General features: G+C 42.5%; 1 protein-coding gene across 1 annotated transcript in view; it reads left to right on the forward strand.

The window, feature by feature from the left end:
• Window positions 1-26,044, forward strand: part of LOC139411280 (cytoskeleton-associated protein 5-like) — a 92,000-nt gene extending 65,956 nt beyond the window's left edge. Inside the window, exons 32-43 of the mRNA XM_071157357.1 lie at window positions 3,523-3,698; window positions 3,944-4,135; window positions 4,638-4,758; window positions 4,953-5,132; window positions 9,685-9,872; window positions 11,060-11,135; window positions 20,389-20,577; window positions 22,248-22,355; window positions 22,497-22,571; window positions 22,804-22,966; window positions 23,060-23,166; window positions 25,536-26,044. Of these exons, the coding sequence (XP_071013458.1) occupies window positions 3,523-3,698; window positions 3,944-4,135; window positions 4,638-4,758; window positions 4,953-5,132; window positions 9,685-9,872; window positions 11,060-11,135; window positions 20,389-20,577; window positions 22,248-22,355; window positions 22,497-22,571; window positions 22,804-22,966; window positions 23,060-23,166; window positions 25,536-25,763 (1,803 nt within the window). The 3' untranslated portion in view covers window positions 25,764-26,044. The remainder of the gene's footprint in view (window positions 1-3,522; window positions 3,699-3,943; window positions 4,136-4,637; window positions 4,759-4,952; window positions 5,133-9,684; window positions 9,873-11,059; window positions 11,136-20,388; window positions 20,578-22,247; window positions 22,356-22,496; window positions 22,572-22,803; window positions 22,967-23,059; window positions 23,167-25,535) is intronic.
• Window positions 26,045-26,255: the final 211 nt, after the last annotated feature.

The following is a 26,255-nucleotide window of genomic DNA, read 5'->3' on the forward strand; positions in this document are numbered from 1 at the left end:
ATGTAAGCAATTTTGAAGTCCTTGCTTTGAAAATAACAGCACTCCTCCAACCTGACTTAACTGTCTCTCCCTTGTATGTGCTAACAATTACATGCCAACATTGTTAACGCTGTCCATTTTATGTTCTTGTGTTCATATTTTGTATTCCGATGAAACTGCTTGCTATTCAAATTAGGGGTGTGAATGTCAAAATGAAATCGGCATCCTTAACGTGAAGAAAATTCCCTAATGGAAAAACAATATACAGTTGAAGTCGGAAGTTTACATACACTGAACCCTCTTGTTTTTGAACCACTCCACAAATTTCTGGTTAACAAACTATAGTTTTGGCAAGTCAAACTCAAAAAAATGCTGCTCTTTGCTTGACATCATGGGAAAACCAAAGGAAATCAGCCAAGACCTCAGAAAAATAATTGTAGACCTCCAAGTCTGGTTCATCCTTGGGAGCAATTTCCAAAAGCCTGAAGGTACCACGTTCATCTGTACAAACAATAGTACGCAAGTATAAACACCATGGGACCACGCAGCCATCATACCTTCAGGATGGAAACGCGTTCTGTCTCCTTGAGATGAATGTACTTTGGTGCGAAAAGTGCAAATCAATCCCAGAAGAACAGCAAAGGATCTTGTGAAGATGCTGGAAAAAACGGGTACAAAAGTATCTATATCCACAGTAAAAATGAGTCCTATATCCACATAACCTGAAAGGCCGCTCAGCAAGGAAGAAGCCACTGCTCCAAAACCGCCATAAAAAAGCCAGACTACGGTTTGCAACTGCACATGGGGACGAAGATCGTACTTTTTGGAGAAATGTCCTCTGGTCTGTTGAAACAAAAATTCAACTGTTGGTCCATAATGACCATCATTATGTTTGGAGGAAAAAGGGGGAGGCTTGCAAGCCGAAGAACATCATCCCAACTGCGAAGCACGTGGGTGGCAGCATCATGTTGTGGGGGTGCTTTGCTGCTGGAGGGACTGGTGTACTTCACAAAATAGATGGCATCATGAGGAAAGGAAAATTGTGGATATATTGAAGCAACATCTCAAGATATCAGTCAGGAAGTTAAAGCTTGGTTGCAAATGGGTTTCCAAATGGACAATGACCCCAAGCATACTTCCAAGTTGTGGCAAAATGGCTTAAGGGCAACAAAGTCGAGGTATTAGTGGCCATCACAAAGCCCTGACCTCAATCCCATAAACTTTGTGGGCAGAACTGAAAAAGCGTGGGTGAGCAAGGAGACTTACAAACCTGACTCAGTTAAACCAGCTCTGTCAGGAGGAATGGGCCAAAAATTCACCCAACTTATTGTGGGAAGTTTGTGGAAAGCTACCCAAAATGTCCTAAGTCAAACAATTTAAAGGCAATGCTACCAAATACTAATTGAGTGTATGTAAACCTCTGACCCACTGGGAATGTGATGAAAGAAATAAAAGCTGAAATAAATCATTCTCTTTTTTTAGATTTCACATTCTTAAAATAAAGTGGTGATCCTAACTGACCGAAGACCGGGAATTTTTACATGGATTAAATGTCAGGAATTGTGAAAAACTTTAATGTATTTGGCTAAGGTGTATGTAAACTTCTGACTTCAACTGTATATATAAGAAAATTCTGTTAAAATCAGTGCAACTGGGCTTGCCTGTGCTTTCTCTTCTGTGTGAGTTCAGGCTGTTGTATGTAAAATATCTTATCCTATTCATTGTTGATAAGCCTTCCTTTACTGAAGTTGCGGGACATTCCAAGCCAAGAAATTGTTAATACAGCATTCAATTGCGAGACAGCTTTTGATTGTTTATTTAAATGAGCCCAGTGCAGGCTTCTGCCTGGTGGCTAAACTGCCTCCACATTGCCCTTGCCCTCACTATGAAAGATGCAAGTGTTCTGTGTTAGAAGTACTAATCATTTTTCTCTTGTTCCAAAAATACTGATTCTTAGTTGATTCCCAGCAGATGTTTTCTTTATACTAAATGTGTTAAGTCACAGTATTGAACTAACTTTAAAGTACTTTATTTAGGAGAGAGTGGTCTGTGCGCAAGCAGCTCAATTATTTGATTGACAATTCTGGTTGCCTAGTGATGTACGTTACTGTCGCTTTTGAAGCGGGACTTTGTCGTCATTTAAAAAGCAGCAGTGTACCCTTGCAGACAAACATGCCATAGCCAAGGCACTTTCAAGGGTATATGATTGCGGTAGATTTAATTGCCTAGCCCTGGTGGTCATATACGAAATGGGACCATTCTGCTTTATGAATTGACATGGAATTTTATGGCGGTTTAACCTCTTGATCCTACTTGAGACACAGACGTCTCAACTAGGCACCTGGAAATGCAAATGCGCTACGCTAAATGCTAAATGTACTCGTTAAAACTCAAACGTTCATTAAAATACACATGCAGGGTATTGAATTAAAGCTACACTCGTTGTGAATCTAGCCAACAAGTCAGATTTTTAAAATGCTTTTCGGCGAAAGCATGAGAAGCTATTATCTGATAGCATGCAACACCCCAATATACCTGAAGGGGACGTAAACAAAATAATTTGCGTAGCCGGCGCTACACAAAAACGCAGAAATAAAATATAAAACATTCATTACCTTTGATGATATTCTTTGTTGGCACTCCTATATGTTCCATAAACATCACAATTGGGTATTTTTCCCGATTAAATCCGTCCATGTATGCCCAAAATATCCATTTGTATAGCCTGTCTGGTTCAGGAAAAAAGCTCTCTTCCAACACGCAACGTCATTTTTTTAAAATTATATAAGTTGCCTATGTTCTTTGACAAAACACTTCAACCTACTTTTGTAACCCAACTTTAGGTATTTGTAAACGTTAATAAGCGATCAAATTGATCACTGGGTGATCTGTATTCAATAGCAGCTACTCAAGAAAACAATGTCCATTTTTCAATCTTCCAAAATCGATTGAGGTAGGCTGGATGGAATCACGGAACTATTGGTAATGTCTCAAAGGATTTTTGTCAATGAAAATGACGTTTTTGGCGACATCGTGTGGAAGCTGTAGGAATTGCATTCGTGGCACTATTTAATTTGGTGTCCTTTAAACAATACATGCAAGTGGCGCATGGATATTTTTTTAAGTTTTCAGTGACCAGTTTTTCTTGCACTTTTTGATGAAACACACGCTCTGTTATAGTCACAGCCGTGATTTAACCAGTTTTAGAAACTTCAGAGTGTTTTCTATCCACACATACTAATCATATGCATATACTATATTCCTGGCATGAGTAGCAGGACGCTGAAATGTTGTGCGATTTTTTTTTTTTACAGAATGTTCGAAAAAGGAGGGGGTAGACTTAAACCTCACGCAAAGTTGTCCATTGGTCACATCTCTAATTCAAATTATGTGCTTACAAGTGTTGGTGTCATATCCTAAGTGTTTCTGGGGATCGGTTGATGTAGGGCTCTGCACAGAGTTGTGATTTGTCAATGTTTCTGCGCAGTCCAACTGCTGTGTAGCCATTTTCGATCAGTCCGACTGCGCTTCGTCCTCCTTTAGCTGTCGGAGAAGGACATGAGCATGTTGGAGGAGAGGATCAAACGCTCAGCGAAGAAAACCCTAGCCTCCACAGCCCCTACCCCCAAACAGGGGGAAGAGAAGGCTCTGCTCACTCACCCCAATGCCAGCCTCCCACAGAAGCCCTCCAACAGAGCGCAACCCCCTATAAAACTAAGGTATGCAACCTTCCCCTCAATTAATCTGTACCGAGAATACATTACTTGTATCTCGAGCTGTATTCTCTTCACCCACCTTTTCACTTATGTTTTTTACTACCTTATTTGACTGTGTTCCTTTGACATTGAAATATTTTCACAAAAAGATGAAAGCTTTGTGGGTTAATTTAAGTAATACTGGCACAGACGTGATTTCAAATGTTTCGCTTTTTTTGTCTGCCCTTATGTTCTTCTCCCCCTTCCAGTCAGATCCGTCTGAATGCTCTGGGCCAGTCCCAGCAGGCTGAGCCCTCCCATGTTTGCCCTGTTGGGGAGTTCCATCTGGACCTGGATCTGCTGGAGCAGCTGGAGAGTGACCAAACGTCTGTTGTGCTGCCTGATCTGGTTAAACACAAACTAGGGGACTTGCTAGACCCTGTTATCATCCCAGAGCCCAAGTAAGAGTTTACTACACACCCCTTTGTCAGTTAGCTGCCTGACCTGGTGCATCAAACAGTTACACTATATATACAAAAGTATGTGGGCAGTATGTGACCTTTAAATGAGTGGATAAGGCTTTCAGCCTGTGTCCAACCTCACTAATGCTCCTGTGGCTGAATGTAAGCAAGTCCCAGCAGAAATGTTCCAACATCTAGTGGAAAGCCTTCCCAGAAGAGTGAAGGCTATTATAGCAGCAAAGAGGGGACCAACTCCATATTAATGCCCATGATTTTGGAATGAGATGTTAAATGAGCAGGTGTCTACATACTCTTGATAATGTAGTGTTGGTAATGTATCTCATAACTCAGGTCTGAGTTGACAAACGCTGCAACTCAGCAAGCAACTCTTGCCCAACTAAGTTACATACGCTCTCACCCATTCACCCACTACATGTCAGAGCCCAAGCACTGCACTACACTTGTCGTCCTGTGCCTCTGTGACGGTGTCCTTCCTCCACAGGCTTCGCCCAGTTCCCACCCACTTTGATGAGCTGCACGCAGGTCCCTCCTCCACCATCAACCTGGTTATCTCCCAGGTGGCCTCTGGTGATATTAACACTAGCATGAAGGCCCTTGCACAGGTACACACACACAATCTTTCTGCTACAAATCCAAAGGTTTAGTTTATTTGTGTACACATATGTGCTATTGTGTGTGCGTGTGCCTGGATGCGGCTATACACACATGAATGCACCCACATGCTCACCCATATCTCTTCTTTCTCTCACCCTCACTTAGTTGTATTTCAATTACCTTCTCTCCTCTCCCCCTGTAGATAGACGAGGTGCTTCGTCAGGAAAGCATTGCGGAGGTGATGGTTGGTCACACAGATCAGTTCCTCATTGCTACCTCCCTCCAGCTCCGTCTGGCCCACAGCACACACATGGCTGACACACGCCTTCCCAGGGAGGACATCTTCAAACTCTACAGCTGTGCCATTGGAAACATGCTTACAGTGAGTATGGGACGAAAGGTGTGTGTGTTAGGGCTGTCATAAAATAAATAAATGAATTATGTTAATAGCATGATTTGCTGTAATTGAGAAATTTTAAATTGAGATTGTTCATATTTGGCCCTAATTGAAGCCGTTTCAATGAACCTTTCTGCCGTTCCGCTAGCGACCCACCTCGACAACATCTGGTGAAATTGCAGAGCACCAAATTCAAATTACAGAAATATAAATATTTAACATTCATGAAAATACAGGTGTCATACATCAGAAAAAAAGCTTAACTTTTTGTTAATCCAGCCTCTGTCAGATTTCAAAAGGGCTTTACTGCAAAAGCACACCGTGCGATTATCTGAGTACAGCGCCCCACATATTTCAACCAGGCAGGTGCGCCACGAAAGTCAGAAATAGCGATAAAATAAAATGCCTTACCTTTTGAAGATCTTCTGTTGGCACTCCAAAAGGTCACAGCTACATCACAAATGGTCCTTTTGTTTGATAAAGTCCTTTATATCCCCAAAAACTCAGTTTAGCTGGCGCACTTCATTCAACAATCCACCGGTTTCCCTCCAAAATGAATCGCAAACGTTACAATAAACTTCTCCAAACAAGTCAAACAACGTTTATAATCAAACCTTAGGTACCCTAATATGTAAATAAATGGTACCATGTAACACGGAGAATCGTTGTCTTTCACGGCGATAAAGACAGTGTTTTCTATCCAAATCTACCAATTATATGCATATCCTAGCTTCTGGGCCTGAGAAACAGGCAGTTTACTTTGGGCATCCTTTTCAACCAGACGTCAAAATACTGCCCCCTAGCCCAAAGGGGTTAAACAAATATTTTATTGAGTTGTAGGTACAATATACTTTTGTGTGTATATATATATATATATATATATATATATATATATATATATATATATATATATATATATATATATATATATATATATAGCGTATGTGGAAACATCTTCAAATGGGTGAATTTGGCTATTTCAGCCACACTTGTTGGTGTATAATAGCATGGCTGTGTGCGCTATCTCCATAGTTGAACTTTGGCAGTAGAATGGCTTTACTGAAGCGCTCAGTGACTCAAGATGGCATCGCCATTAGATGCCACCATTCCATCAAGTCAGTTCATAAAATTTCTGCCCTGCTAGAGCGGAACCAGTCAATTAAGTGCTGTTATTGTGAAGTGGAAACGTCTAGGAGCAACAACTGCTCAGCCGCAAAGTGGTAGGCCACACAAGCTCACAGAACGGGACTGTCATGTGCTGAAGAGCGTAGGGCATAAAATCTGTCCTCAGTTGCAACACTCAGTACAGAATTCCAAACCGCCGCTGGAAGCAACGTCTGCACAAGAACTGTTCGTCGACAGCTGCATACAAGCCTATGATCACCATGGGCAATGACAAGCGTCGGCTGGAGTGTTGTAAAGCTTGCCGCCATTGGACTGTGGAGCAGTGGAAACGCGTTCTCTGGAGTGATGAATCACGCTTCACCATCTGGCAATCCAATGGATGACTCTGGGTTTGGCGGATGCCGTGACAACGCTACCTGCCCGACTGCATCGTACCAAATATAAAGTTTGGTGGACAAATAATTGTCTGGGGCTATTTTTACATGGTTCTTGCTAGGCCCTTTAATTCCAGTGAAGTGAAATCCTAATGTTACAGCATACAATGACATTCTAGATTCTGTGCTTCCAACTTTGTGGCAACAGTTTGGGGAAGGCCCTTCCCTGTTTCAGCATGAAAATGCACAAAGTGAGGGCCATATAGAAATGGTTTGTCAGGGCCTCCCGAGTGGTGCAGCGGTCTTAGGCAGTGCTTGAGGCAGCGCTACACATCCAGGTACGATCATGGGCTGTGGCGCAGCCGGCTGCGACCGGGAGACCATGAGGCAGCGCACAATTTGGCTCACCGTCGTCCGGGTTAGGGGAGGGTTTGGCTGGCATCGTGCTCTAGCGACTCCTGTGGCGGGCCGGGCACTTGCCAGTTTTACTGCGTTTCCTCTGACACATTGATGCGTCTGGCTCCCGGGTTAAGCGAGCTGTCTCAAGAAGCAGTGCTGCTTGGCAGGGTCTTGTTTCGGACGACGCGTGGCTCTCGAACTTCACTTCTGTATGGGAGTTGCAGCAATGGTACAAGAATATAACTACCAATTTGGATGTCACGAAAACAGTAAAATAATTGTCACTCAGTGTGGGATAACTTGACTGACCTGCAGAGCCCTAACCTCAATGACTTACAATGCTGACTGCGAGCCAGGTCTAATCGCCCAACTTCAGTCCCTGACCTCAATAAAGCTCTCGTGGCTGAATGGAAGCAAGGTCAGTCAGTCAGCAATGTTCTAACATCTAGTGGAAAGCCTTCCCAGAAGAGTGGCGGCTATTATAGCTGCAAAGAGGGGACCAACTCCAAATTAATGTCCATGCTTTTGGAATGAGATGTTCGAGCAGGTGTCCACATATCTTTGGTAATGTATTTTTATTATAGGTGAAGAAAACAAAATAAACTGTATTCTAAGACATCTCAGCCAGGTCTGATAGAAAATGTAATACAGCTATTATAGGTTATCCATTTTCTTCAACTTGTACTAATTAGAAGCTGCTACTGTCCTCCAATTGGAATCATTTGCCTAAAAGGTTGGAGTTAGAGGAGGCCTCTCCGTCTCGTTACGTGGTAGGGGAGCTCTGATTTTGCATTTTGGGGGGGATTAGGGATTTACTGAAGCCTTGCATCACTACAAGGGTCCTGGCTGCTCCCATTTATCCAGCCTTCACACGTCCACATCAGTTAGGCACACCCCATGTTTGCTTGCTATCCTGCTGTGCATTGTTGACCTAAGATAACTGAAGAGCACACTGAGTTGGAGCACTAATACCATTTTTGTAAAGCACGGTGGTGGCAGCATTTTGTAAGTAGGAAACACTGCCGATTTTGCAGGTTATCAAATACTTGTTCCCCCCACTGTAGATGGCTAGATCAATTATATTATGAAGGCTATACAACCTGTCTGTAATGGATATTGCCATTGCACAAGCAGGACCTTCCCTTCACATGGAGCATTGGAGCAAAAACAGCCAGTGTTTGTGTGGTGTCGGCTAATCTTTAGTTGCTGCCATATCGTAGCCACTAGCCAGTGATCCTGAAAAATGAACAAGCCTAGTGCTTAGCCAATGGTTGCAATGATGATAAAAAAGACATTAAACTTCATGTCTGTCTCTCTTGTTTTAGATCCTTCCTAGATGGCTGCATGTAACTCCCCACTTGAGTTCTGCGTTGTGGCAAAGAACTGTTAACAGGCCCAACTAACTGCTATTTCACTTCTCAATGAGTAGGCTACCTAGCTGTTCCACCTCTGGGCAGCCAAACATGTATCCGGAACAATAAGCAGTCTGATAATGGGCGAGTTCGTTTTGCATAGCCTTGTGCACTATTATTCACTATGTAATTTGTCAACTACTGCTTTAGACTGTGTACTATTTGATTATCTCCATAATATGCTGCCATATCGTAGTGAGTTGCTGAAAAGAGAACGAGCCAATGCTCTCAAATGATGAAAGTAACATTACATTGCTATTTTGACTGCTTGTTTGATATGCTTGCCTAAATATCTGCATATAACTCAGCAGCTAAAAAGACTGTCTGTGTCGTGCTTATGTTTGCAATACTCAGGGGTTAAAGTTCTCCGTCACTGCGATGGCTTTCCGTCATGGATTCAGGTGGTTGTTTTTGAGACCAGTGTAGATCCGCAATGAAAATCTCAAGGGTGGGGGCTGGTTTGAGGCATGTTCTACGAATTGTATTCCCAACTCCGACAGCGACGTGTAGCCTACTGTAGCTGCTGGCAAAGTCATTCAAAACTTATGCAACTTTCCAGTTCCATTGTTGCAATGTTATTAAAACAAAATCAGACAACCCTATAGTAGAATAGTTAACCTACATACCTAGTCGGCTTGTGTGTTTCATTCAAGTTGCGAGAGCCATAGGTAGGGAAACATTTATTCTGACAAGCAATCAGGGGAAGTGATTCTTAATGAAATCATGAGAACTTAAAAGCTGTTTTGGATTTTGTTAGTGGGGGGTCAGTTTTCCATTGCCGACTTATTTATTTACTCTAATTGTGCGAGTGGCATTGTTTTACAAATTCAGTTAGAACTGGAGTTTCAAGCATGGTTTAGACTTAGATATTGTAGTTAAGTGAGCAGTAGTTATGTAAAAAAATATATATATATATAAAATAAAAACTGCAGCCAGTGTTTCTCAATACATTTTTATTAAACTGTAACATAGTTGTAGCTATTTAATTAAATAATTTCCCATTCCTGTTTTTATTTTTGTTCATATTTAAGATTCGGTCTGTTTTAGATCTTTCATATAGACTTATGTGATAGAGATTGTAGTTGAATAAATTGGGCTTTGTTCAGCCACACATGAATACACTGCATTTTAAGGTGATTGAGAGTAAGACAAAAACAACATATTTGCACATTATTTCCGTCAGGGTCTACTTATAATAATAGTGTACATTATACCATCTCTCCCTAGTTGTTTGGTGTGGCGCGGCTGGCAAGGGAAGCCTCCATGGGGGTGCTTAAGGACCTTGTCCAGGGTCTGGTGACAGTTCTGCTGGACCCCCGGATAGAGGAGAGCCAGGAGGGACAGCAGCTCATCCGCTCTGTTAACATGCTGCTGAGACGACTCTTCGAGACCTCAGACCAGACCAACATACTCAGGTGTGTGTCGGGAGGAGAATTCTACTGGTTTTGAAATTAAAATAGTGAAACATTAAATGTTTCCTTTTTTTAGATAACTATACTAAATATATTAACGTCACCAAATAACTGATTAAAACACTGTTTTGCAGTGAAGCTCTACAGTAGCCTCAACAGCACCCTCTAGGGTAGCACCATGGTGTAGCCGCAGGACAACTTGTGTCTGTCCTCTGGGTACATTGACTTCAATACAAAACCTAGGCGGCTCATGGTTCTCACCCCCTTCCATCGACTTAGTGATTTTATAATGACTTCCGGGAAAAACTTAAGACAAGCAGCAGAACTTATCTAATGCAGCTAATTTGTCCGACTCAACAACCTGACTCATAAATTATATTTGTTAGCTATTAAACACTGCAACTTCCAGGTCAAGATAAGCTTCTGGTTTTATTAATTTATTGTTACCAGGGCCGGCCGGTGTAACTGCTTGCTGTACACTACTGCATGATTGTACACATGGATTGGATTGTGGGTTTACTAACGCGGTTTAAATCTAGTTTGTTGACTAAGATTAATATGGTGACAATGTAGGCTGGTTAGCCACTATGGTATGAAGGCTTGGCTTGGATAGGTTTTTGCGCCTGCTCACAGGCTGTTGTGTTGTGCACTGAAGACCAAGGGAGAAGGTGAGAAGAGGAAAGCGCATAGATGCAAGACGTAAAGTGATGCTGTATTTGGCTGCTATGGAAGTGAACTGTGTGTGCGGGTGATCACGGGTGTATTCATTCCGCCGATTCAGTTGCTAAACGGAAGGAAACAAAAACGTGGTGGGACCGACCTGAATTTGTCCAATAGAACGTGTATTTGCAACTGTTGGGAATAATGATTACACCTCAGATCAGCTAGATGCAGGCTTGTGTGCAAGGCGGTATTGCATGTGTCATTGTCAGTCACCTTAACTACTTACATTTCTCTCGACCTGTGCACCTACGTTATAACACATCCAATGTGCTGTAATAGAAATAAGGCCATGCCCCCCCCCCCCCCCCCCTGTGTGGTTTACTGCACACTGGATAAAACGGACCTGTAACAATCAAATTGTATTAGTGTATTCACTTGTAGGATGCAGAATTGAAGAAGACTGATCAGATGGTCTTCTAGCAGTTACTGTTATGTTTATTAATGTGCTGTCACCTCTTTCTCTCCAGTGCTCTTCTGGTGCTACTGCAGGACAGCCTCCTGTCCTCTGCTGGCTCCCCAAAATTCTCTGAACTCATCATGAAGGTAGAACTGTGTGTGTTCCAATTTGTGAAAAACATACAGTTTAAGTCGGAAGTTTACATGCACCTTAGCCAAATACATTTAAACTCCGTTTTCACAATTCCTGACATTTAAGCCGAGTAAAAAGTCCCTGTCTTAGGTCAGTTAGGGTCACCACTTTGTTTTAAGAATGTGAAATGTCAGAATAATCATAGAGAATGATTTATTTCAGCTTTTCTTTCATCACATTCCCAGTGGGTCAGAAGTTTACCTACACAATTAGTTTTTGGTAGCGCTGCCTTTAAATTGTTTGACTTGGGTCAAACGTTTCGGGCGGCCTTCCACAAGCTTCCCACAATAAGTTGCGTGAATTTTGGCCCATTCCTCCTGACAGAGCTGGTGTAACTGAGTCAGGTTTGTAGGCCTCCTTGCTCGCACACACTTTTTCAGTTCTGCCCACAAATGGTTTTTGATGACCACTCCAGTACCTTGACTTTGTTGTCCTTAAGCCATTTTGCCACAACTTTGGAAGTATGCTTGGGGTCATTGTCCATTTGGAAGACCCAATTGCGACCAAGCTTTAACTTCCTGACTGATGTCTTGATATTGCTTCAATATATCCACATAATTTTCCTACCTCATGATGCCATCTATTTTGAACTGCCGCACCACAACATGATGCTGCCACCACCGTGCTTCACAGTTGGGATGGTGTTCTTCTGCTTGCAAGCCTCCCCCTTTTTCCTCCAAACATAATGCTGGTCATTATGGCCTAACAGTTGTATTTTTGTTTCATCAGACCAGGGGACATTTCTTGAAAAAGTACGATCTTTAGCCCATGTGCAGTTACAAACCGTGGCTTTTTTTATGGTGGTTTTGGAGCAGTGGCTTCTTCCTTGCTGAGCGGCCTTTCAGGTTATTTGGATATACACTGCTCAAAAAAATAAAGGGAACACTAAAATAACACATCCTAGATCTGAATGAATGAAATATTCTTCTTAAATACTTTTTTCTTTACATAGTTGATTGTGCTGACAACAAAATCACACAAAAATGATCAATGGAAATAAAATTTATCAACCCATGAGGTCTGGATTTGGAGTCACACTCAAAATTAAAGTGGAAAACCTCACTACAGGCTGATCCAACTTTGATGTAATGTCCTTAAAACAAGTCAAAATGAGGCTCAGTAGTGTGTGTGGCCTCCACGTGCCTGTATGACCTCCCTACAATGCCTGGGCATGCTCCTGGTAAGGTGGCGGATGGTCTCCTGAGGGATCTCCTCCCAGACCTGGACTAAAGCATCTGCCAACTCCTGGACAGTCTGTGGCGCAAAGTGGCGTTGGTGGATGGAGCGAGACATGATGTCCCAGATGTGCTCAATTGGATTCAGGTCTGGTGAACGGGCGGGCCAGTCCATAGCCTCAATGCCTTCCTCTTGTAGGAACTGCTGACACACTCCAGCCACATGAGGTCTAGCATTGTCTTGCATTAGGAGGAACCCAGGGCCAACCGCACCAGCATATGGTCTCACAAGGGGTCTGGGGATCTCATCTCGGTACCTAATGGCAGTCAGGCTACCTCTGGCGAGCACATGGAGGGCTGTGCGGCCCCCGAAAGAAATGCCACCCCACACCATGACTGACCCACCGCCAAACCGGTCATGCTGGAGGATGTTGCAGGCAGCAGAACGTTCTCCACGGCGTATCCAGACTGTCACGTGTGCTCAGTGTGAACCTGCTTTCATCTGTGAAGAGCACAGGGCGCCAGTGGGGAATTTACCAATCTTGGTGTTCTCTGGCAAATGAAAAACGTCCTGCACGGTGTTGGGCTGTAAGCACAACCCCCACCTGTGGACGTCGGGCCCTCATACCACCCTCATGGAGTCTGTTTCTGACCGTTTGAGCAGACACATGCACATTTGTGGCCTGCTGGAGGTCATTTTGCAGGGCTCTGGCAGTGCTCCTCCTGCTCCTCTTTGCACAAAGGCGGAGGTAGCCGTCCTGCTGCTGGGTTGTTGCCCTCCTACGGCCTCCTCCACGTCTCCTGATGTACTGGCCTGTCTCCTGGTAGCGCCTCCATGCTCAGGACACTACGCTGACAGACGCAGCTAACCGCAGCTTCTTGCCACAGCTCGCATTGATGTGCCATCCTGGATGAGCTGCACTACCTGAGCCACTTGTGTGGGTTGTAGACTCCGTCTCATGCTACCACTAGAGTGAAAGCACTGCCAGCATTCAAACGTGACCAAAACATCAGCCAGGAAGCATAGGAACTGAGAAGTGGTCTGTGGTCCCCACCTGCATAACCACTCCTTTATTGGGGGTGTCTTGCTAATTGCCTATAATTTCCACCTGTTGTCTATTCCATTTGCACAACAGCATGTGAAATTTATTGTCAATCAGTCTTGCTTCCTAAGTGGACAGTTTGATTTCACAGAAGTGTGATTGACTTGGAGTTACATTGTGTTGTTTAAGTGTTCCCTTTTATTTTTTTGAGCAGTGTAGATACTTTTGTACCCGTTTCTTCCAGCATCTTCACAAGGTCCTTTGCTGTTCTGGGATTGATTTGCACTTTAAGCACCAAAGTACATTCATCTCTAGGAGACAGAACGCATCTCCTTCCTGAGCGGTATGCCGGCTGTGTGGTCCCATGGTGTTTATACTTGCGTACTATTTTTTGTACAGATGAACGTGGTACCTTCAGGCGTTTAGAAATTGCTCCCTCGGATGAACCAGACTTGTGGAGGTCTACAATTATTTTTGAGGTCTTGACTGATTTCTTTTGATTTTCCTATGATGTCAAGCAAAGAGGCACTGCGTTTGAAGGTAGGCCTTGAAATACACATCCAATTGACTCAAATGATGTCAATTAGCCTATTAGAAGCTTCTGAAGACGTGACAATTTTCTGGAATTTTCCAAGCTCTTTAAAGGCACAGTCAACTAAGTGTATGTAAACTTCTGACCCGCTGGAATTGTGATGAAATAAACAATTCTGTAAACAATTGTTGGAAAAGTTACTTGTGTCATGAACAAAGTAGATGTCCTAACTGACTTGCCAAAACTATACTTTAACAAGTCATTTGTGGAGTGGTTGAAATACAAGTTTTAATGACTCCAACGTAAGTAAGTGTATGTAATCTTCCAACTTCAACTGTACCTATTTGTCAACTTTATATTGCTTCCTTTTTCTCCACTGTCCTGTTTATTTTTTATTTTTTTAGTTGTCATGTGGACTAGTTCATTGAAATGCCTTTCTTGCTCTTTCCCAACAATGTGGTAATCACATTTCAGTACTTTTATAAAAAATAGTCTGGTAGAACAAAAACACACAAGAAATAACAATACGAGCACAAAGTAAGCTAAATACAGGGTCAGTGCCAATACAATATTTTCAATGTGCAGGCATACTGGAGTGGTAGGGTAGATATGTATAGGTGTAAAGTGACTAGGCATCAGGGTATACACTGTACAAAACATTATGAACACCTGCTCTTTCCTTGACATCGACTGACAAAGTGAATCCAGGTGAAAGCTATGATCCCTTATTGATGTCACCTGTTAAATCCACTTCAATCATTGAAGATTAAGGGAAGGAGACAGGTTTAAGAAAGATTTTTAACCCTTGAGACAATTGAGCCATGGATTGTGTGTGTGCCATTCAGAGGGTGAATGGGCAAGACAAAATATTTAAGTACCTTTGAACGGGGTGTGGTAGTAGGTTCCAGGTGCACTGGTTTGTATTTATTATGCCAAGGTAGCAGCTACTCTTCCTGGGGTCCTACAATATTAAGGTAGTTACACATTTTTTTTAAACCTAATACTTTCATAACAGAATTCACAACACATTAAGTGTGCCCCCTCAGGCCTGTGCTCCACTACCACATATCTACAACACAAAATCGATGTCTGTGGCGCAGCGGCCTAAGGCACTGCATCTCAGCGCAAGAGGCGTCACTACAGTCCCTGGTTCGAATCCAAGCTGTTTCACATCCGACCGTGATTGGGAGTCGCATATGGCAGCGCAGAATTGGCCCAGCGTCTTCTGGGGTAGGCCGTCATTGTAAATAAGAATTTGTTCTTAACTGACTTGCCTAGTTAAATAAAGGTTTGTATATTCACTAAGCAAAAAAAGAAACGGCTCTTTTTCAGGACCCTGTCTTTCAAAGATAATTCGTAAAAATCCAAATAACTTCACAGATCGTCGTTGTAAAGGGTTTCCAATGCCTGTTCAATGAACCATAAACAATTAATGAACATGCACCTGTGGAACGGCCGTTAAGACACTAACAGCTTAGACAGTAGGCAATTAAGGTCACAGTTATGAAAACTTAGGACACCAAAGAGGCCTTTCTACTGACTCTGGAAAAAACCCAAAAGAAAGATGCCCAGGATCTATCTTCGTGAACATGCCTTAGGCATGCTGCAAGGAGGCATGAGAACTGCGAAGGTGGCCAGGGCAATAAATTGCAATGTCCGTAGTGCGAGACGCCTAAGGCAGCGCTACAGGGAAACAGGATGGACCGCTGATCATCCTCGCAGTGGCAGACCACGTAACACCTGCACAGGACCGGTACATCCGAACATCACCCCTGCGGGACAGGTGCAGGATTGCAACAACTGCCCGAGTTACACCAGGAACGCACAATCCATCTATCAGTGCTCAGACTGTCCACAATAGGCTGGACTGAGGGCTTGTAGGCCTGTTGTAAAGGCAGGTCCTCACCAGACATCACCGGCAACATTGCGTATGGGCACAAACTCGCCATCGCTGGACCAGACAGGACTGGCAAAAAGTGCTCTTCATTGACGAGTCGCATTTTTATCTCACCGGGGTGGTCAGATTCGCGTTTATCATCGAAGGAATGAGCGTTACACCAAGGCCTGTACTCTGGAGCGGGATTGATTTGGAGGTGAAGGGTCCGTCATAGTCTGGGGCATTGTGTCACGGCATCATCAGACTGAGCTTGTTGTCATTGCAGGCAATCTCAACGCTGTGCGTTACAGGGAAGACATCCTCCTCCCTCATGTGGTACCCTTCCTGCAGGCTCATCCTGACATGACCCTCCAGCATGACTCCACCAGCCATACTGCTCGTTCTGTGTGTGATTTCTTGCAAGACAGGAATGACAGTGTTCTGCCATGGCCAGCGAAGAGCCCGGATCTCAATCCCATTGCGCATGTCTGGGACCTGTTGGATCGGCGGGTGAGGGCTAGGGCCATTCCCCCCTCCCCCAGAAATGTTTGGGAACTTGCAAGTGCCTTGGTGGAAGAGTGGGGTAACATCTCACAGCAAGAACTGGCAAATAGGGTTTAGTCCATGAGAAGGAGATACACTGCAGTACTTAGTACAGCTGGTGGCCACATCAGATACTGACTTACTTTTGACCCCCCCCTCCCCATTATTCAATTTCTGTTAGTCACATATCTGTGGATCTTGTTCAATCTTGTTATGGTCATACAAATATTTACACATGTTAATTTTGTTGAAAATAAACGCAGTTGACAGTGAGGATGTTTTTTTTTTTGTTGCTGAGTTTATATATTTTTTGTGTGTATGCACTTATGTTTGTTGCTTCACAGTCCCCGCTTTTCCATAAGGTTTATTTTTTACATCTGTTTCTACTGCTTGCATCAGTTATCTGATGTGGAATAGAGTTTCATGTAGTCATGGCTCTGTCGTACTGTGTACCTCCCCCCATAGTCTGTTCTGGACTTGGACTGTGAAAAGAGCTCTGGTGGCATGTCTTGTGGGCTCTGCATGGGTGTCTGAGCTGTGTGCTAGTCATTTAAACACACAGCTCGGTGCTTTTTAAGTGTTTCAATACCTCTCACAAATATAACTAGTGATCAAGTCTATCTCTCCACTTTTAGCCAGGAGAGATTGACATGCATATTATTGATAGCTTTCTGTGTACATCCAAGGGCCAGCTCTGCTATCCTGTTCTAAGCCAATTGCAATTTTCCTAAGCCTCTCTTTGTGGCACCTGACCACATGACTGAACAGTAGTCAAGGTGCCACAAAACTAGGGCCTGTAGGACCTGCCTTGTTGTTAGTACTGTTAAGGTAGAGCAGCAGTTTATTATGGACAGACTTTTCGCCATCTTAGTTACTGTTGTATCAATGGTTTGACCATGACCGTTTACAATCCAGGGTTACTCCAAGCAAGCAGTTTATTCACCTCAACGTGCTCATTTTCCACATTATTCATTACAATATTTAGTTTAAGTCTAGGGGTTTGTGAATGATTTATCTCAAATACAATCCCTTTTAGTTTTGGAAATATTTAGGACTAACTTATTCCTTGCCACACATTCTGAAACTAAGTGCAGATCTATGTAGTGTTGCAGTCATTTCAGTTGCTGTAGTAGCTGACTCGTATAGTGTTGAGTCATCTGCATACATGGTCACAATGGCTTTACTCAAAGCCAGTGGCATGTCGTTAATAAAGATTGAAAAAAGTAATCTTCCTGGATTGTTGGAGAGGCTTATTAAAGAACACCCTCTGTTTAATCGTCAATATAACAGGCTGACTACACCGCTCGTGTCGCGTGCGCGAGCGTTGAAATTGAGTAATCTATTCAATTATTGCACCCACACTGCTCGCGCGTGCCAACGAGCGTCTGCGTTGCCAAGGGCTAAAATAGTCAGTTCTATTTGTGACTCAGATCGCGCTGCAAGTCCAGCCTCTCCCATCTCCTCATTGGTTTAAAGTAGATACCCACGGGCCATCTCCTCATTGGTTATACCCACGTTGGTGACTGAAATACAAACGAGGTCAGTGGCGGTAATGCACCTAATTTATGAAAGTTGCCAATCGCAATATAAAGTCTGGAGAAAAAAGGCCTGGAAGGAGGAGAGATGACTAGAAACTATTTGGTTGACCTTTTTGTGTGGATTAATTGGTGAAGTGGAGGACCTTGTGCATTTCAGGTAAAATAACAACTCGTTGTTTATATCCCAGGACAAATTAGCTAGTGCTAGTAAGTGCAAACTAGCTAACTAAATTGCCATAAATGTTTAATGCTTTTTGACCTGTCCCCAAATTAATGTAATTGGGTGTTTGTTTTGATATTTTAACCTGCGTGTCGTGATCGCGTTTGGTGTGGGGGGGACAAAATAAATGTATGCACGATGGCGCACGCGCGAGCAGCCGGTTTGGGTTCGTAAAGCCAACACAAGTTTTTCCAGCAGCAGACGATTCTGGATAATGTCAAAAGCTGCACTGAAGTCTAACAAAACAGCCCCCACAATATTTTTATTAATTTCTCTCAACCAATCAGTCATTTGTGTAAGTGCTCTGCTTGTTGATTGTCCATCCCAATAAGCGTGATGAAAGTCTGTCAATTTGTTTACTGTAAAATATCATTGTATCTGGTCAAACACATTTTTTCCCATAACTTTACCAAGGGTTAGTAACAATCTGATTGGTCGGCTATTTGAGCCAGTAAAGGGGATTTACTATTAGGTAGCGTAGTGACTTGTGCTTCCCTCCTGGCTTGAGGGGGCACTTTCTAGTTGGCTTAAATTGAAGATATGGCAAATAGGAGTGGCAATTTTTTCCTCAGTAATTTTCCATCCAAGTTGTCAACCTGGTGGCTTGTCATTGTTGATAGACAATCATTTCTTCACCTCTATCACACTCACTTTATGGAATTCAAAATTACGGTTCTTGTCTTTTCATAATTTGGTCTGATATACTTGAATGTGTAATGTCAGCGTTTGTTGCTGCCATGCAGAATTTTGCTAATCTTGCCAATGAAAAAAAAATAATAATAATAGTTTACAATATCAGTCTGTTTTGTAATGAAGGAGCCTTCTGATTTAATGGAGCTGAGTTTGCCTTTTTTCCCAAAATGTAAGTTCTTTGTTTCATAGGGTAGTTTATTATTTATATAAAGTTTAATCACGAGTTCTCCATTTTCAGTATGTTTGCTAATGGGATGTGCAGCCAGACTTATTTACCGTTCCTTTTGCCTCATCCCTCTCAACCATAACATTTTTAAATCCCCGTGGACTTAAGTTTTTAGTCGTTTTCTTAATGGGTGCATTCTTATTAGTAACTTTTTTGCTAGGTATTGTCTAAGTGAGTTTCAGTGATGGTCAGAATATCAATAGCATTTATTACTAGCAAGTTATTGATTTCATGAACCTTGTTTCTTAAGCTATATGTGTTCACGTGGGCTATTTTGAGAACTTTTCATGGATGCTTGCTTGTTTTCATTGCTTTACTGGGAAGCTTAGCAGAAGTAGATATTCTCATGTTATTTATGTTAGTGGAAGGTGACTTGCCCTTCCTACTAGGGCACATGATTGTAGACGCATGATTGCTCCATACAATAGCTGTAGGATCAGCAGAGGCATTTAGGGAAGTTAGAGGGACATAAATTAGGTTACTTACATCGTCTACCAATGCCCCTGGTATAATACATTTGCTAAATCATTGATGACTCAGCGACACAATGGTAGGGATTAATGCAGCCTTAATGCTGTGAAAGGATCCATGAACCAAAATAATTTGGGTGGATCCCATCCTTCTAAAAGTTGCACCCATTTGAGCTGCAATTGTCACAGCCAATTGTGAAGAGAATCCTGCTAAAGCGTTCAATTCCACGATATAGGACAATCAGCTCTCAGGTTTGAGTGTTAAGAATTGCAATGCAGCTGGGTTTTATCACGCTTAACGATTTCCATGTATCAAGAATGGTCCACCCACCCAAAAGACGTCCAGCCAACTTAACTGTGGGAAGCTTTGTTGTCAACATGGGCCAGCATCGCTGTGGAATGCTTTCGACCCCTTGCAGAGTCCATGCCATGACAAATTGAGGCTTTTCTGAGGACGAAAGGGAGGGGTTGCGCAAAGCTAAATTCAATATTCGGAAGGTGTTCTTAATGTTTTTTATACTCAGTGTATGTTCGAGTAGCAGCAGCATAGATTGTGTGTAAGCAAATTACGTGTTTTTTTTTTGCTATTTAGCAGTCTTATGACTTGGGTATAGAAGCTGTTCAGGGGTCTGTTGGTGTTAGACTTGATTCTCCAGTACCGCTTGCTTTGCGGAAGTTGGGAGAACAGGCTGGCTGGAGTTTTTAACAATTTTCTGGGCCTTCCTTTCACACTGCCTGAGAGGTCCTGGATGGCAGGGAGCTCAGTCTCAGTGATGTGCTTGGGTGTCTGCACCACCAAGTACATCACTGAGTTCGAGCTCCATGCCATCAAGGACCTGTGTATGATTTTGTGTATGTAATCTAAACCCCTCTCTCTCTCTGTGTGTGTAGTGTCTATGGCGTATGATCAAGTTCCTACCAGACACCATAAGCAGTCTTACTCTGGACAAGATCCTGCTGGATGTGCACAACTTCATGAAGCTCTTCCCCAAAGACCGCCTGCGGAAGCTCAAGACTGACATGCCCCACCGCACGCTCCAAACTCTGCTACACACACTCTGCCGCCTGGCAGGGCCCACGGTTGGCACACACACTATTAGATTCCCCTTTGCATCCTCATACTTTTGTGTTTATATAGTGTATGTGGGTTCGTCTATTTCAGCCACACCTGTTGCTTAAAGGTGTATAAAATCTAGCGCACAGCCATGCAATCTCCATAGACAACCATTGGCAGCAGAATGGCCTTACTGAAGAGCTCAGTGACTTTCAATGTGGCACCGTCATAGAATGCCACCTTTCCAACAAATCAGTTCATCAAATTTCTGCCCAGCTAGAGCTGCCCTGGTCAACTAAGTGCTGCTGTTGTGAAGTGGAAACGTCTAGGTGCAACAACGGCTCAACCGCAAAGTGGCGGTCCACTCAAGCTCACAGAACAGGGACGCTGTAGTGGTAAAAATTGTCTGTCCTCGGTTGCAACACTCACTACAGAGTTCCAAACTCCCTCTGGGAAAAACGTCAGCATAAGAACTGTTCTTTGGGAGCTTCATGAAATGGGTTTCCATGGCCAAGTAGCCGCACACAGCCAAGCGCCGGCTGGAGTGGTGTGAAGGTCACCACCACTGGTCTGTGGAGCAGTGGAAACACATTCTCTGGCGTGATGAATCGTGCTTCACTATCTATCTGGCAGTCTGACAAACTAAAGTTTGATGGAGGAATAATGGTCTGGGGTTGTTTTTCATGGTTCGGGCTAGGCCCCTTAGTTCCAGTGAAGGGAAATCTTCACGCTACAGCACATTGACAGTCTAGACGAGTCTGTGCGTCCAACTTTGTGGCAACAGTTTGGGGAAGGCACTTTCCTGTTTCAGCATGAGAATGCCTCTGTGCACAAAGCAAGGTCCATACAGAAATGGTTTGTCAAGATCAGTGTCAGAGTTTGACTTCCCAGAATAGTGGAGGCTGTTATAGCAGCAAAGGGGGGACCAACTCCATATTAAAGCCCATGATTTCAGAATGATATGTTCGAGCACATACTTTTGGACATGTACAGTAATTTGCTTATTTAAACACCATTGGATTCTCCTTTTGGATCCTCATAATTTGCTTATTTAAAATTTCTCTGCCTTACACCCTAACCGCAATTTAAAGTGTACATGTTATTCATTGCATGTACATTGCTTGCACGTGTCAGCAACCACCTGTTGCAAAACACTGAAATATATCTTGGTGCTATTTGAGACACTCGGAGCACTGCAAGTCCCGCTTGTCCCATCTACTCATTGGTGTTCACGTGGATGCTTGCAAGATGAACGAGGAGATTAATCAAAGATGACTAACTAGGTTTCCCTTATGTGGCTTAATTGTTTGTAGAATTTTGACTCAGTCATACAAAAACAAAGGACCAAAAGGCATTTCAGGTAAAATAACACCACAATGTTTCTCCCAGGACACAAACTAGCTAAATGTCCATTTTAATGTTTCATGCGTGTTTCCACCTGCCCCCAAATTAATATAATTGATTCACAGTTATTTTAACCTGTCATTATCGTAGATGGACAAAATAAACATAAACGTGATGGTGCACATGCAGACAGTTTACTCAGGTTGTTGGCCTTCGTGATTGCCCAATTATGTCATGATTACATGGGTGTTCATGGACTTGGCGCGATACCTTTACAAAAATTTGATTTCAACATTTATCCCAATAGTTTTGATGTTTGTTTGTGTTGAATGTTTGTCTTTTCCATGAACAGATCCTGGATCACCTGTCACTGATTGAGGACAAGACTGAGTCTGAATTAGAGGCTCATCTGAAGAGGGTTGTCAAGTCTCCCAAGACAGACACAGAGACTGCACACATGGTACACTCCTACACATCTAGTTTGTTCACGGGCTCTCTTTCCCTCATGACAGATGGTTTTACATTTCCATCAAGGACACTCTGAATGCTGCTTGTTCCTGAGTATATAGCCTCATATCTTCTATTTGTCGTCTCTTAAAAGGTTCCCAAATCAAAGGATGCAGAGGTGTTGGGGGAGATCTTCAAAAAGATCTCTTCCAAGGAGAACAGCAAAGAGGTGAGGTTCAGATTCCCATGTAATTACTGTCAGACAATCTAACCCAATGGCAAACTAGCCAAGAACGTTATCTACAAAATATAGGCCTTAGGTTAGGGGTGATTGGTTTGGCATCAGCCGTGTGTGTGTGTGTGAGAGCGGGACTTCCTACCCAGTTTTATTGGTCTGTGTTTTTCTATGCTCTGCCATAGTGTTTCCCTGACAGCATGACTCTCTTTAATTGTGTATGTAGGGTGTGTCTAAGCTGTGGGAGTTTAAGCAGAGACACCCTGAGGTGGACCTTGCCTCCCACCTGAAGAAGCTCCCACAGACATTTCAGACCTTTGTAGAGCATAGCCTGAACACACTCTGCACAGAGAGAGGAGACAAGGCCAGGACACCATACCCCACCACAGGTACACACAACAGAGAGGGTAGGCATAGAGGATATAGCCCCTCACCACAGGTCCACACACAACCTGTTCTAACCTATTATTTATCCTCATTAGGTGTGGGTCTGGAGCCTACTCCTGGCAGAGACGAGCTCAGACCCTCAGTCTACCAGGAGCGACTCAAGATACTCCGACAGCTGCATGGCCTGGAGAACAACAACAAGGTACAGTATTTGCAAGAAGGGATGCAAATTCCGGTAAATTTTGCTGCTGACTAACCGACCCCCATTAACCTGTGAATTCTTTAGTGTAATATGGGGAGGGGGGGGGTTCTAAACTGCATATGGAATTATTTTAAGATGGTTGTACTATGGATCATTTAGCAATTTGAGTTTTGAATTGTAAGACCCCTTTAGGTATAAAAAAAAAACATTTGATGGAATATTGGTTTCAGCCTTTACTACTTAAAGCCCATAGAAATAATTTGAATAACACATTTGTAAATGGCCAAATATATTACTAATCAATTAAATAATAAGAAACAAGGTTTTGGAGTGTCTCTCCTAAATCTAGGATATATATATTTTTTAAACTCAGGAAATGTATATTTTTACACATTTGACCCCCTTTTTTGGGTAGTCATACTTAATTATTATTTTTAACTGTTATCGGTTATGTTCATACTAGTCCCGTGACACTTGTAGGAGTTGTAGATCAAAACTGAGAACACCATGTTTGTGAGAATCTCCCCTTTCCAAATTGGTCATAAGTTTTAGCTCAAACCGTTCGGACGCGACAGAAGTTTTTGCAATAAGACTTTTGCAAGAATACTTTTTTGGGATGTTTCATGGTCTGACAAACACCGCTCTAGCTCGGTCATTTTTTTTATTTTATTCAATCAACTCTAGTGGGTTAACAACCAAATAGTAAAATTACATGACCCTCAGAAAATACAAATGCGTGCGTACAAGGCACTGCCATTTTTCATTAAGAGCTGAAACTTGACAAAATCAATATCACAGTCAAGAAGCTATTATTGAACATTCAACTACTCAAATGAAATGGCCAATGTAAAACATTTTAAATTGCTCGCTTACAGTAGTAGGTTATCCCATAGAACTTTAGCCTATTGCCAAATTGTACATAATCAGCTTTTCCAACTGGATAAAATATTGTAGCATAAAACAAATGAATGTAACGGGGGTTGAGTTGTTATTTTCAGTTGTCTGTCTGATACCCCACCGTATTGCCTTTGCACTGATATGCTGACTAGAGGGTGCCCCCCTGTGGTTCCATTTTAATTTTAACCATGCCAGATAAGCTACTCAGTTCATAAAACAGTGCAATTTGCTTGATATTACGAGTTGAGAAATAAATATAGTCACAATGGAACGGGATCCCACTTTTTAAATGATAACCATCAACTGTTTTCACACTAGATTGCATTTAGAAATGTTGCACAAGGACCAGGCTTAAAGGAATGCATTTTGCTGCTCCACGCAGCTGAGGAGCTGCGAGCTCTCGCTGCCTACAGGTGATGTTCCAGTTAAATAATGCTCTGTATGCGGTGGGTGTTTGATAATTAGGATTTATAGCGAATTAACACTCTTATTTAATTTGACTACATTATTCAAAGTCACCTATCTGACAAACATGATCGATTACATGTATTCAGATGGTTTACAGTCAACAATTAACATCCCTATTTGCAAGCAACATCTGACCAATTGGTGACAGATTTTCATGTGAATAATCTATAATCCTTAAAGAAAATATCAGCATTTTCCCATCAAATGGATTTGTTGCAGATAAAAATCAGTGATGTTAGTGCACACAATGTACTTTTTTACTTAAGTTTTCAAGTACAGACTAAAAAATTTGAAGTTCAATGCATTTCCATCCCATTTTCAACTCTACCGATTAAAAAAATAAATAAACGTTTAAAGAAAAAAGAAAAAATTGTTACAAACTGTTGCGTTAAATAGCACGTGCCTACTCTGGTCTTGGCACCTGTGTTCTACCCAACGGGTAGTGTGGGTGGGCTGTGCGGATTGGCTAGTCAACATGAGATTATGGATAAGAGTGAGAATTTTATTTGTCAAGCATCGATCATGTCACCAAAATAAGACCCTCGATTTATTGGAAAGCAGCATCAAGCTCATCACTGAACTTTCACCACCCTGTGAAATGTATTTAATCATCATTTATTTAATCCTTAGCTTAATTTTAACTGCATGGTTTTCTGAGTCGTAGTGGGTGGACCATATCATCGTGTGACTCCAAATGTACCTCGATATGGTTATTTTATCAATATTTGCACATAAAGGCATTTCCACTGCCATTTCCCGCATAATACATTTTACTGACACACAGACCATGACGAACAAATACTGTCTTTTTTTAATATATTTTTTATACAAACTGCCTGTTTCCGCCCCATCTGTGATTTTATTAAAATTGTATGTACAATATCACTTCACTCACATGAACTGTGGATGGAAATGTGGTTACTAAAACATTTTCTGTTCTAGTAGTTTGTTGCTGTTATTGTAAATAGTGAGTGGATTTCTCTCCTATTCCCCCTCTCGTGTAGCCTCAGCAGAGGGAGGGTGAGGACGAGCGCGCCGCTCTTCTCTCCAAGCCCCCTGTGGCCCCCTCTATGGATGTGCTTCAGAGCAAGATGTCCCAGATCCTCCACAACCGCCAATCACAAGACCAGCGCCGCCCACAGAGCCCCACCCGGCCCGCTGACTCTGGCTCCACAGGCAACCTAGCTGACCTCATGAAGAGACTACAGAAGATCAAGGGCAACCAACAATAAACTAGCCTGAGTGCCAGTCTGTTTCTGCTCTTGCCAACTCCTTATGAAATTGTCATGCCAAACATCAAGTTTGGCTTGACAATGACAAAATAGTTCAATAAGGGTGCAATCATGATGTCTGCTCTCTTAAGGGATGCTGGTGGCGTAAAGGACAAATGCACAAATGGAGTGTTTGAGAGGTGTATGCAATCCGTCATTGCCAATGAAGGTGAGGTGTGTGGTGAATGTTTGTATGGATTATGTTTTGTGTTTTATAAATAAAGTTTGACAAATATCTTGAATTGTTCTTCATGGTCAAGGCTGAAAAAGGTAGGGGTGAAGGTCCAACCGAGTGACCGTTTACATTTTTTACTCCTTGTAGCAAGAGATCTTACATTTTCAGCCGTATTTGACCACATTCTTATAGTTCTTTAAGCCCTATCAGTGGGCAATTCCAAAATAATTCTGTGCGAAGGAATAATTATATAAATGTATACATTTTTGTTGTGAAAG

The sequence above is a fragment of the Oncorhynchus clarkii genome, chromosome 6, assembly GCF_045791955.1.
Source record: "Oncorhynchus clarkii lewisi isolate Uvic-CL-2024 chromosome 6, UVic_Ocla_1.0, whole genome shotgun sequence".
NCBI classification, from domain to species: domain Eukaryota; kingdom Metazoa; phylum Chordata; class Actinopteri; order Salmoniformes; family Salmonidae; genus Oncorhynchus; species Oncorhynchus clarkii.